Source organism: Musca autumnalis, unplaced genomic scaffold, assembly GCF_047663935.1.
Source record: "Musca autumnalis isolate F117 unplaced genomic scaffold, ASM4766393v1 scaffold_4, whole genome shotgun sequence".
NCBI lineage: Eukaryota > Metazoa > Arthropoda > Insecta > Diptera > Muscidae > Musca > Musca autumnalis.
Window position 1 is genome coordinate 223,113,816 of NW_027411977.1, and position 14,291 is coordinate 223,128,106.

Sequence of the window (14,291 nt, forward strand, 5' to 3'; positions counted from 1 at the left end):
ATAAACACCTATAATTGTCAAAATCTCATTATCATTTAATGACAATTCTATTACAACATTCTCAATTAATTTAGTATTGATATTTGCTAAGCGACTTTTAGACCACCACCTCTTTGAATGGGTCTATCATATCGAAAGCATTTATACAAAGAATGATTAAATCTGTCATGACATTTAAGCCATGTCTCGCTTACAATACATACATCTATCTTTTTTTGAACTAAATAATCAAACAATTCATTTTTCTTTTCTCGAATGCTTCTTGCATTCCAAATCATTAAATTTAGTTTAGAGTCCATTAAATTACACAGAATTTTTGGAATAAATATATTTGATTGCCAATTGAGTAATTACATTAAACTGCTCAGATTTATTTTTGCAATCTCCTAATTTATTTTTAAAAGTTCAACGGTGAGCTGTGAAATTTTACTCTCAGTAAACAATTCATTGTTCTGTTGAAATGCAGAACTATAACTGGTATTATTACAAAAATCTTTGTTTGTTGTTGGTGGTACAAATTGTTGATGTTGTTGTGCCAAAATATTAGAATTTTTAGAAAATTTGTTGGTTGTTGGTGGGCGAACAAATTGTTGTTGTTGATTTGAGAAACTAAGAGAGTTAGTATCTCTTCCACTTAATCGGGTTTTTGCATGTTGCTGAGAGCCATGGGATCTAGTAAAAGTTTGATTACGGTACTTTTGAGACCTTTGAGATTGACGATTGAGTAACCTCTCTCTGATTAATAAATATGTGCTCCGGTTTGGACAATTTACGTCAGTAGACACGTGATCTCCGTTGCAGTTGGCACACTTGACTGTGGATGATGATTTGCAATCAATAGTTTTATGTTTGCCTGCACATTGAGCGCATTTTGTTCTCACGGAGCACCACTTGTCTCCATGACCAAACATTTGGCAATTTCTGCATTGCATTATTCGGTTTTTTGCTTTTTTATGGTAATCCCATTTAATCATAATTCGGAAGAGACAACTATGGTCTCTGTTTAGTTGGGCAACAACAAATTCTCCAGTTCGATAGGATAAAATGTTGAGGTGAGGGAGGGGTGATCCATAGGTTATGTTTCTCAGTTACCGTATATGATGAGCAGTAGAGGGAGAAAAGAAGAAGTGAAATAAAAACAACCAGTATTAATTCTTTATATAAATATGATTGCTGTTTATTGTGATATTCAATTCTTTTCTTACAACAAAGAGATTACCTTTTGTAATCTGGGGTTGGCGCAGAGGCCTTGGTGCTTTCGCTTCTAGAGATAAAACAAAAGTGAACGCAGAGGTTCACGTGGATCGCAGAGGATCTTAGTGATCGCAGAGGATCGTGTTGATCGCAGAGGATCTTCGTTTAATACTAATACAGCTACAATTATTCCGGTGAGAGAACAGTCTCTCCTATGTATCAAAATGAGCAAACCAACAACAACCGTCGCCCGTTGGTATCTACACTCTCCGGTCTCCGCAGAGGGAACTTGTAGAGGTGATACCCGAGCTGTCAATCAGCATCCGTGATCGACTGGGCTCGAGAAGTTGAAGGCCAACGTATCTAACTTATACATTGCCGCCCACCTTGATACACGTGAGCGTGTATCAACAATTAAAGATAGAAATAATTGTAAAAAGAATGAACGTAAATTCAGATTTCAAGTGAGTTCAAACAAGTGATGTCAATAAACGTGTAATTAAGAAAGGATCGACTCCGATATTCGCTCGATTCAAGAATATGGTTACGAGTCAATGAACAATTCAATTCAAGTTTTCAAGGTATAACAGTACTAGCGATTTGTTTCAATTATTTGTTAGCATTACTCAGTGGTCGATTTCAATTTAAAATAAGAGGTTAGGAACAAGAGGTGGCAGGAACCGGACGAATAAGAAGGCACCCGAAAATAGATTTTGGGCACGCAGCGAATTCAAAACTATGTTTGGCGGTTCCCAAAAGCACACTATTATCTAAGGAAGAGTTTGGTGTTGTCCGAAGACCGATCCAACAAACGCGGTTCTCGACTTTTGACATCAGTAAAAGCCGGAGAGGAAGATGGACGCGACAAAGAAGGACTAAATATTCGACTTTTGACCTTGGTAAAAGCCGGAGAGGTATTTGCGCGCGACAAAGAAGGGGTAAATACTCGACTTTTGAGCTTTGTAAAAGCCGGAGAGTGGTTTGGGTGCGAAAAAGTGGAATTATGTTCTCGACTTTTGACATCAGTAAAAGCCAGAGTTGTCTTCGTTGAAGAAGCAACAACTTTTCTAATTTGCAAAGTATTAGTATCTGGAAGATTGCTTTGGCATTTATTAGAAGAGCGGGTCGACATATTGCACTTAGACTCTCGACTTTTGACATTTGTAAAAGCCGGAGAAGTGCAGGGCAATGTAGAAATGCCTGTAGGGTGTCGGGGCTGCGACAAAACACAACTGTGATCTCGACTTTTGACATCAGTAAAAGACGGAGACAGTTTTGATGTAGCCGGAGCTCTTCTAACATGTGGCCGGTGGAGAAGGCTATGATGCCGTTGTTTGCACAAATTGCAATTATGTTTGCTTTGGCAAGATTTAATTACATGGCCACGAGTTAAGCAATTAAGGCAGCACTTATACTTTTTAACAATTGAGAATTTATCCTCAAACGAAAGTTCTTTGAACCGAGGGCAGACACGCAGAACATGACTCTGGTGAGGACAAATTGGGCAACAATATTTCTGGGCTGAACTATTGGATGAAGTTTTCGATTTGGACAACGATTGTTTGGAGGATTTAGATAGAGCAACATTATTGGGTGACGAGTCAGTGAGTTGATTCCCGTACATGTTGTGAATACAAACCAATGTTTGTATCCTCTCTGTGAGGAAAGCATCTAAGTCTCGCCAAGAAGGCAACGAAGACTTGTTCTTGATACTTTGCTCCCACAGAGTCAAAGTTAACTTTGGCAAACGCTGCAAACAAATACAAACTACTATTGGATCCCAATGATCCGTGATGACGTCATAGACGGTCATTGCAGCAAGACAACTACTAATCCCACGCTGAATGGTTTTCAAACCAGAGCAAGTTTCTTTATCCAAAGAAGGGAGACTGAGCAATTGTTGGATGTGACTATTCACCAGAATGCGCTTATTGTCGTACGTATCCGACAATGCTTTCCACGCTAAGGGGAAACTACAATTAGTGAGTGGAAATCTCGAGACGATTTCCCGAGCCTCACCGTCCGTTTTCTGCACTAAGTAGTACAGACGTTCAATGTCTGAAAGACGTGAATTTTTAACAAATAGAGTGGTGAATATGTCCCTGAAAGATGGCCAAGACATAAAATCGCCAGCGAAAATATCAATGTCGATAGGTGGTAAAGGCAGACTATGGGTATCGACAGTTGACTTGGAATGGTTTGCAAGAGGGGCAGTAGAACAATTTGTGGGTGTGATTTGAGGAGGTGAAGGACAGACAGGTGGTGTATCAATCTGCAAAGATACAGACTCCCTTAATAGAAAACCAGTTGAAGCCTGTTCAGAATAAAGGGCGAAGTCGTCAGTCTGGGTACTACACAATCTCGATTTTTCGTAAACTGGTGACATTTGAGATGCAACAGTTTGGGTGGTAGAGAACTCAGAGGCCAAAGCTAGGGATTCGGTCAAATGAAAACCTGACGGTTGTGATTCTTGACAGATATTCAATGGTGAAGTACTGCCAGCTGATATTTGGGGGATAGAACTGGATGTAGGAGAGGTGGTAGAAGAAACTGACGCTTCTAAAGGGGTCGATGGGGGAGAATGATTTCCATTGCCAGATGATTGTAATGCACTGAATTTCTGATCAATGGATGATGAACAGTTAAGGTATGCCTGATATGATCTGCTGTATTTCGCAGGAACATTTATACTACCAATGTCTGCACCACTATTTGTTGTGAGATAGATTAAGCACTCCTCATAGGCGAATTTTGCCTTGTTCCACAAATTCTGAAGTTCAGAGGAATATATCTGTAGCGTATGTATGCTATGGCAATTCTCTTTGCGTAATTCGAACGAAGCATCGAATTTTACGACTGCCTCGGTAGTTCTGATGAAGCGTGTAAGAGGTGTGACCGACATTTTGCAATGGGAAAGAGCAAAAACTCCAATTGAATTTGCAACCAACAGCAAAAGAAAGGCGGGAAAAGAGATTTAATTGAAGCACAAATTGCTACAGTTCAAAATCAATAAGAAATCTCCACAAAAAGCTCCTAAAATTGACAAAATGTACAAATATCGCTAAAAATTATCAAGGTGTGATGGATTTCAGAAATTAAAGTAGAGCGAAATAAGAGAAAATTTTCAGAAATTTCTTCAAAACGAACAAAAACTACTTTAATTGATCCAAAAGATTCTAAAAATGCACAGATATACCAAAATGTATATTGTGGTACCGAGTGTAGGGTGTATGGTGAGGTGAGTTATGCTAATGGTAGGGTGTATTTGTCCAATTTCCAACGACAAATATTCTATTAATATGAAAATTTTATTGTTTGCACCAGAAAATCAACGCAAATCAACTAATTGGTCTGAAATATATATTGTTCGGTTGACAAGTTGGTGCAAAGTATGCCAAATGTAGGGTGTATTTGTCCAAAAATACCGAAACCCCTACGGAGACTCAAATAATTTTCCAAAATATTTAACAAATATTGCCAAAAACAATATAAAAATATCGAAAAACAATTATTTTTCATATATATTGTCTGCTTCAAATATGCGCAATAAGTGCCGAATGTAGGGTGAATTCGTCCAAAATTCCAAAAACCCTACTGCCAATTAATTATATTTCCAAAAATTATCGAAAAATAATTTTCAAAATTAATTATTAAAAAAACTATTTGTGCTATTTTACCCCACTGTGCTAACCACACAAGCGACGCTAGCAGAGAAATGGGTATGTGTAAGCAGCGAAGCTCCCACTGAAGAACAGACGTTGCAAACGACCAAGCGAGTGCTGAGGATCAGCAGAGGTTTTTAAGGGACGCTTAAAAGGGCGGGAAAGTTGTTGGTATAATTACCATGTAATTTCTCAACTTAGAATAAATACCTGACCGACAAAGGTAGGAGAATAGAAAAACGAATGTGTTTGGTTGGTGATGGACGATCTATACAACAACGAAATCAAATGCAGAGAGAATTTGGATGATGCGTTGTTATTGGAAATTTGGCTGTGCAAATTTTCAAAGGGTTTTTATGTGAACGAGGGAATAACAACGCCAAATATTTTGTGGGTGGCGAGGATTGTACCAACAAAATAAACCAAACGACAATATGTATATGAAGTGTAACAATGTATGTTATGTTGTTAGTGTAAATTTGCCAATGCAAATTCTCAACAGAAGGGCTTCGTTAGAAAAAACCCTGGGGAATAACAACAACAATCGGTGCAATGAGGGTTATTATTTACCAAAGGGAGAGTGCAATAACCGATGCAAATCCGATTGGAAATTTGATGGGTTTTGTTTTTGTAAATATCACAGCGAATTCTCACTAAAGGCATCGGCCTTTCAAATGAGATCAACAACTAAACGAGTTGTGTGATACTATGAAGAAAAACGACAACGTTTTGTACGATCAACGCGACGTAGGGTGATCAGTACAACAAAATAAAACTAGCAACAACTAGGGTTTCAATAGGAGAAACGAAATAATTAACACACGTAGTGATGTTAATAGTCGACCAGAGTGATTTTTAGCTACAATTAGGAATTGCAATGAGAAAAGGCAATTGGTTTTATGTGTGTGTTGTTATGGTGAGACCAAATGATTTGGAGCAAATCTAACAAGAATAACAACAACACGGATAATGATTTGTATGATCACCGCGACATTGGATAATCAGTACAACAACGATTTCAATAAGTTTTGTGTGGACTGTATGATGGAGGAAGGAAAGCAACGAATTTAATGCACTCGCGTAGGGCAATTGAAATTCGACCAATGATTTATTTATTTACTGCTCAAACGAAAAATATTAACACTCGCGGTAGCTCACTTTTTATAGAAATCTGAGTTTACGTACCTGGTGTTAGTATGGTGATTTGTTGTTGTAAGATATGATGCAATTTTATCCAATATTTGCCCGTCCTAAGACAACAACAAAGGCTTCAAATCTCGTTGTATCACAATAGAAGAGAGGGAGAATAGGCAACTGGAGCAGCGACAACAAAAAGGCTGGCTTCTATCCGGCTCGATGCGACCAAATGTTTAGTTGGGCAACAACAAATTCTCCAGTTCGATAGGATAAAATGTTGAGGTGAGGGAGGGGTGATCCATAGGTTATGTTTCTCAGTTACCGTATATGATGAGCAGTAGAGGGAGAAAAGAAGAAGTGAAATAAAAACAACCAGTATTAATTCTTTATATAAATATGATTGCTGTTTATTGTGATATTCAATTCTTTTCTTACAACAAAGAGATTACCTTTTGTAATCTGGGGTTGGCGCAGAGGCCTTGGTGCTTTCGCTTCTAGAGATAAAACAAAAGTGAACGCAGAGGTTCACGTGGATCGCAGAGGATCTTAGTGATCGCAGAGGATCGTGTTGATCGCAGAGGATCTTCGTTTAATACTAATACAGCTACAATTATTCCGGTGAGAGAACAGAGAACCGTCGCCCGTTGGTATCTACACTCTCCGGTCTCCGCAGAGGGAACTTGTAGAGGTGATACCCGAGCTGTCAATCAGCATCCGTGATCGACTGGGCTCGAGAAGTTGAAGGCCAACGTATCTAACTTATACAGTCTCTCTTCAAAGTGTTGAGATTAACAGAGCCGTTCTCAAATGATACAATGTAAATGGTGTCAATCATACCATGAAATTCTTTTGTAATGACTCTCACATCATTACATTTTAAACCACGAGAAATTAGTTCTGTTTTGACTTCGCTTGCTGTCTTGTATTCAAGGTCAAAAATTACGGAAGATTTGTCATGAGAAAAAAATTGACAATTGTTCTCTTTCAATACATTTATAACATTGGCATGTAAAGTTGTTGTTTCACACAAAATTTTTACTCCAATCGACATTTTTCTAATACGATAGTTAGGAAAACCTTTATTGCAAAGTAGTGCATTAATAAATTCTAGTTTTTGACCCAACACTTTTATTGGGAGAACAAATTCTTTTACTATTTCACTTGCGCCGTCGGTGTCTGACTATTCGTCGTCAGAAAGTGCTTGTAGGGGTAAGAAGATATTTCTTTTAGGCGGGGGTTCCGGGCCTTTAGTGCCTCTTTTCTTGCGTTTTGAAAGAAGAAATAACAAGTAGAGAGTTGCTGGTTTACTTTCAGTAACAGAATGTTAGCGAAAACACGTCCGATCGTCAACAATGCTGAACGGAGACTGAAGAGAGACTTCTCTTTCTTGAAAGAAGTGTTAGTTTTTTACCAGCAAAGCAAATAAAATGGAAAAGCATCTCCATCGGAAACTTCTGGATTTTTTTAATAATTTTCTAATGGGCATAGTGTCTTTGCTTTAAAACCTATTGGCAACAACTTTTTTACTTAGTGTATGTACGTCTAAAAAAGATTTTTTCAATAATCGTGGATTTTATAAAAAATATTTTTTCAATAATCGTGGATTTTTTAAAAAATATTTTTTAAATAATCGTGGATTTTTTAAAAAATATTTTTTCAATAATCGTGGATTTTTTTAAAAAATATTTTTTCAATAATCATGGATATTTTTTCAATAATCGTGGATTTTTTAAAAAAAATTTTGCAATAATCGTGGATTTTTTAAAAAATATTTTTTCAATAATCGTGGATTTTTTTTAAAAATATTTTTTCAATAATCGTGGATTTAAAAAAAACACATTTTTTCAATAATCGTGGATTTTTTTAAAAAATATTTTTTCAATAATCGTGGATTGTTTAAAAAATATTTTTCAATAATCGTGGATTTTTTAAAAAATATTTTTTCAATAATCGTGGATTTTTTAAAAAATATTTTTTCAATAATCGTGGATTTTTTAAAAAATATTTTTTCAATAATCGTGGATTTTTTAAAAAATATTTTTTCAATAATCGTGGATTTTTTAAAAAATATTTTTTCAATAATCGTGGATTTTTTAAAAAATATTTTTTCAATAATCGTGGATTTTTTAAAAAATATTTTTTCAATAATCGTGGATTTTTTAAAAAATATTTTTTCAATAATCGTGGATTTTTTAAAAAATATTTTTTCAATAATCGTGGATTTTTTAAAAAAATATTTTTTCAATAATCGTGGATTTTTTAAAAAATATTTTTTCAATAATCGTGGATTTTTTAAAAAATATTTTTTTCAATAATCGTGGATTTTTTAAAAAATATTTTTTTCAATAGTCGTGGAATTTAAAAAAAATTCAATAATTGTGGATTTTTAAAAAAAAAAAAATCCATTAATCGTGGATTTTTTGAAAAACATTTTTTCAATAATCGTGGATTTTTTAAGAAATATTTTTTTAATAATCGTGGATTTTTTAAGAAATATTTTTTTAATAATCGTGAATTTTTTTGAAAAACATTTTTTCAATAATCGTGGATTTTTTAAGAAATATTTTTTCAATAATCGTAGTTTTTAAAAAATTTTTTTTTCAATAAGCGTGAATTTTTTAAAAAATATTTTTTCAATAATCGTGGATTTTTTAAAAAAATATTTTTTCAATAATTGTTGTTTTTTTTATAAATATTTTTTCAATAATTGTGGATTTTTTTAAAAAAAATTTCAATAATCGTAAATTTTTTAAACATTTTTTTTTCAATAATATTAGATTTGTAAAAAAAATATTCAATAATCGGGGATTTTTTAAAAAATATTTTTTCAGTAATATTAGATTTGTAAAAAAATATTCAATAATCGTGGATTTTTTAAAAAATATTTTTTTAATAATATTAGATTTGTAAAAAAAAATATTCAATAATCGTGGATTTTTTAAAAAATATTTTTTCAATAATATTATGGATTTTTTAAAAAATATTTGTTCAATAGTATTAGATTTGTAAAAAAAATATTCAATAATCGTGGATTTTTTAAAAAATATTTTTTCAATGATATTAGATTTGTAAAAAAATATTCAATAATCGTGGATTTTTTAAAAAATATTTTTTTCAATAATATTAGATTTGTAAAAAAAATATTCAATAATCGTGGATTTTTTAAAAAATATTTTTTCAATAATCATGGATTTAAAAAAACATTAATCGTTGTTTTTAATATTTTTTCAATAACCATGGATTTAAAAAAACAATAATCGTGGATTTTTTAAAAAATATTTTTTCTATAATCATTGATTTAAAAAAAAAATCAATAATCGTGGACTTTTTAAAAAAAATATTTTTTCAATAATAGTGGATTTAAAAAAAAATATTTTTTCAATAATCGTGGATTTATTAGTGGAGAAAATTTGGCATTGCTCGCCAAGGGGAATACTATAGTTTCAACTCTCGCCACAGAATCTCATTAGTTTCCTTGTTTCTTGTTTGTGGATATTGTCCAACGAAGTTATTTTTCAATAACTTCTTCAACAAAAAACTTTTTATACCCAAACAAACATCAATCGTCAGCTGGAGAAAAAATTAAAAAAAAATATTTTTTAGGATGGCAGATATCACGAAACGGTTCCGAGCGACCTTAACTGAACCAAACCAAGCATTTATGATTTTCTCTTATTGTAACATCCAAGATTCGCATCCGTCTTTTGCAGCGGCAAAAATGCAATTTTACGCAGGACGGGAATATGGATGGTGAAAAGCTGTAATATGAAGAAGCCTACTTAGAAATAAACCGATTTGGTCCACCGATTTGGTCCAAACAATTTTACTTTTCTTAACAATTTAGATCAAGTTTAAAATGGTCTATTCCTTAGGGTACCTGCTCCACAAGATTTCAGTCGTATTGCGCTAATATTCAATTGAAGGTACCTTATCGGTTTGTTTTGATTTTTTTTTTCATCGGTTAGTTCTTATGCCTCTTGTGGTAATGAGGTTCTTCTTGGGTTTATAGGTTCGACCACACATGAGTTTCATCGTACGAATCCGGAAGATCCAAGAGTTAGGGAAATTACCTTTGAAACAAGACACCAGTAGGCGAATACAAGCCGAAAATTTTGCTTGATCGCCTGAAGCAATGCAACATTTTATAGAAATGAGTAAGTTTTGGACTCTCGAATCCGGGAAAAAAGGATGATAGACACAACCGTTAGTCTTTCAACGGCAAGATACTGACAGATCCAATGAGATTCACGTGTTATTTTAAACGACAGTTTATAGAGCACGGCAAGCCCTAAAAAAATTCGTTGTTATGAATGTTCAGATCACGGCCATAAGGCCAATTTAACTTTGGTTAACAAAGCCAAAATAAAACAGGACAGAACGCAATTTTTGGCTTTATTAAAGCCAAGTTTAAAAGTTTGTTTTTAGCCACACATATTGTAGCAAATGCCCGGAAAGTTGGGACGTTGGCCCTGTTCGTTTATGCCTTCGGTCTCTAGAAAACAACAAGAGGCCTTATCTAACACCTTAACAGGTCTCCTATAGTTTAACAAAGACCTGAACGGGGTTTTCATTATCAATAGAAAACCACAAAAAGTTTTCTGTTAGCTCTAGACCTAGGGAGGCCTTCTACTGACTTCTGAAGACTTCAAGACGTCTTCGATTGCCTCTAGAAGTCTTCAGGAAATTTTCTAATGCCTTTAAATGACCACAGAAGGTCTTCTATGGTTTCTGGAAGACCTCAGGAGGGTTTCTATTGCCTCTAGAAGACCTCAGGAGGTCTTCAACTCCCTCTAGAATACATCAAAAAGTCTTCTAATGCCTTTGAAAAACGACTAGAGCTCTTCTCTTGCATATGAAAATCTTTAACATGTTTTTTGCTGTCAAAAAAGACTTCAAATGATCCTCCATTGCCTCCAGAAGACCTCAGCAGACCTTTTGGCCCTAGAATACCTTAAGAAGTCTTCTATTGTCTCTAGAAGACCACAGGAAGTCTTCTATTGCGTATGAAATCTTTAAGATGTCTTCTGTTGCCAATGTAATACCTCCAGACACCAGCAGACCTTCTTCGGTCCCTAGAAAACCTTAAGAAGTCTTCTACAGCCTCTAGAATACCACAGGACGTCTTCTATTGCCTATGGACATCTATAAAATATCTTCTGTTGCCAATAAAATACCCCCAGATGGGTTCTATTGTCTCTGGAAGGCCGCAAGAGGTCGTCTATTGCCTTAAGAAGACCTCAAGTGGTCTCCAACTTCCTCTAGAAGACATCAGCAAGTTTCCATAGTCTCTAGAAGACCGCAAGTCTTCTACTGAAAATGGAAATATTTATGTCTTCCGATGTTAATAAAATACCTTAAACCTATTCTGTTGTCTCTGGAAGATCTAAGGAGATTTTCTATTGCCACTAGAAGACATCAGGAGCTATTTGACTGTTTCTAGAAAACCTCAGGATGTCTTCCGCTGCCTATAGAAAACCCCAGGAAGTCTTCTGCTGCCTAAAGAAGGCCTCATGAAGTCTTCGATTGCCTCTCGAAAGCCACAGGTAGTCTTGCATTACATATCGATCAAAGAGTGGCATAACTCAAAAAATGCGATTTCTGAGTTAGCAATTTCTATTTTTTCAAAAACTTCTACTTTATCTTGTGTCAAATTTTTATGCTGATATCTCTAAAACTCAACGTGTTAAAACTCATTTACTACAAGCTTCGCATAATTCAACACAACAGTTTTTTGAGTTTATGAAGCACTAAAACACATCAAATCATGCTTGATCTTGCACAGAAATTTAGCACTTTAGATATCTGGCTAACTGTTTGCAAAATAGGGTCCAAGTAGTTATTTTAGTTTTTGTGTAATAATCTTTTTAATTTGGGAAGTCAAATTCCAATCGCGAACTTAAAACGCGTTTTTTTCGAAACTGGATTTTTTGAAATGTGTCACTCTTTGAGTAAATGAGCGATATGTAAGTCTTTAAAATGTCTTCTGCTGTCAATAAAAGTCCTCAAACCTATAGAAGACCTCTGAAGGTCTCTTATTGACTCTAGAATACCTCAAGAGCTTTCCTGCTGTCTATAGAAGACCTAGCGAGGCTTTCGTCTGCCTCTAGAAGACTTCAGAAAGTCTTTTTTATGCTATGGTCCATGGAAATCTTTAAGATGTCTTCTGGTATCAATAAAAGACTTCCAGATTGGTTCTATTGCCTCTGGAAGACCTCTGGAGGTCTTCTATTTAATTTAGAAGACATCAAGAGGTCTTGACTTGCTCTAGAAAACATCAGGAAGCATTCTATTGTCTTTAAAATACCACAGAAGGTCTTCTATTACATATGAAAATCTTTCAAATGTCTTCTGCTGTCAATAAAACACCTCAAACCTCAGGAGGTCTTCCATTGCCCCCAGAAGGCCACAGGAGGTCTTTTGGTTATAACTACCCCAAGATATATTCGACTGATTCTATGAAGCCTCAGGAGGCCTAGTATTGTCTCTTGAAGATCTCAGGAATTGTTCTGCTGCCTAAAGAAGACGTCTAGAGGCATTCGACTGTGCCTAGAAGACATCATCAAGCCTTCAATTTTTTCTAAAAGACCATAGGAGGTCTTCTATGTCTTATGGAAAAATTTAAGATGTCTTCTGTTATCAGTAAAAGTCCCCCAGACCTTAGGAGGTCATCTGCTGCCTATTAATACATCAAGACAACTTCGACGGACTCTAGAAGTTCTAAGGAAGACATCTGCTGCCTATAGAAGATCTCGGGAGGGGTTTAACTGATTCTTGAAGACCTTAGGAGGTTTTAAGATGTCTCTAGAATTCCCAAGGAGGTCTTTTGCTGAATATAGAAGACTCCTTTAAGATTTCGACTTCCTCTAGAAGTCCTCAAGATGTCTTCTATTGCCTTTAGAAGACCGCAGGAGGTCTTTTATTGCCTCTAGAAGGCCTCAAGTGGACTTCTATTCTTCTATTGCCGTTAGAAGATGCAAGATTTCCTATTATCTATAGAAGGCCTCAATAGACCTTTTATCGCCTATAGAAAAACTAAAGAGGTCTCATATTGCCTAGAGGCGGTCCTCTCTTGTCTATAGAAGACCAAAGAGATTTCTATTTTGTACAAAGGGCCTTAAAAGTCTTCCATAGATTCTAAAAGACCTCACAAGGTCTTCTATTGACTCCAGAAAGAGGTCTTCCATTACCTCCAGAAGGCCTCAGAAGGTCTTCTTTTGGCTATAATTACCTCAAGAGAACAACTGATTCTATGAAGTCTCAGGAGGCCTAGTATTGTCTCTTGAAGATCTCAGGAAGTGCTCTGCTTCCTACAAAAGACCTCGAGAGGTCTCCGACTGTGTCTAGAAGACATCAGTAAGCCTTCAATTGTTTTTAGAAGAGCACAGGAGGTCTTCTATGGCTTATGGAAACATTTAAGATTTCTTCTGTTATCAGTAAAAGTCCCCCACACCTCAGGAGGTCATCTGCCATCTATTAATACATCAAGACAACTTCGACGGATTCAAGAAGTCCTAAGGAGGACATCTGCTTCCTATAGAAGATTTCAGGAGATTTCATTGATTCTTGAAGACCTCAGGAGGTTTAAGGATGTCTCTAGAATTCCCAAGGAGGTTTTTTGCTGCATATATAAGACTTATTTAAGATTTCGACTTCCACTAGAAATCCTCAAGATGTCTTCTATTGCCTTTAGAAGACCGCAGGAGGTCTTTTATTGCTTCTAGAAGTCCACAGGAGGTCTTCTACTTCATATGAAAATCTTTAAAATGTCTTTTGCTATTAATAAAAGACCATAAACCTCAAGAGGTATTCTGTTGTCTCTGGAAGATCTCAGGAGGTCTTCTATAGAACATATATGTATTTTCTAAAGGAAACCTTAAGATGTCTTTTATCGCCTAAAGAAAGCCTCAAGAGGTCTCCTATTGCCTTCAGAAAGAGGTCTTCCATTGCCTCCAGAAGGCCTTGAGGTATTTATAGCCAAAAGAAGACCCCTCTTTTGGCTATAAATACCTCAAGAGATTTTCGACTGATTCCATGAAGCCTCAGGAGGCTTAGTATTTTCTCTTGAAGATCTCACGAAGGGCTCTGCTGCCTACAAAAGACCTCGAGAGGTCTCCGACTGTGCCTAGAAGACATCAGGAAGCCTTCAATTGTTTCTAGAAGACCAAAGGAGGTCCGCTATGGCTTATGGAAAAATTTAAGATGTCTGATGTTATCAGTAAAAGTCCCCCAGACCTTAGGTCATCTGCTGCCTGTTAATACATCAAGACAACTTCGACGGATTCTAGAAGTTCTAAGGAA

At 35.5% G+C, this 14,291-nt stretch overlaps 1 protein-coding gene across 1 annotated transcript in view; it reads left to right on the top strand.

Moving 5' to 3' along the window:
- Positions 1 to 648: 648 nt before the first annotated feature.
- The window catches only part of LOC141403257 (uncharacterized), a 42,569-nt gene continuing 28,926 nt past the window's right edge, over positions 649 to 14,291 (top strand). The window contains exon 1 of the mRNA XM_073985443.1: positions 649 to 692. Coding sequence (XP_073841544.1) covers positions 651 to 692 — 42 coding nt within the window. The 5' untranslated portion in view covers positions 649 to 650. The remainder of the gene's footprint in view (positions 693 to 14,291) is intronic.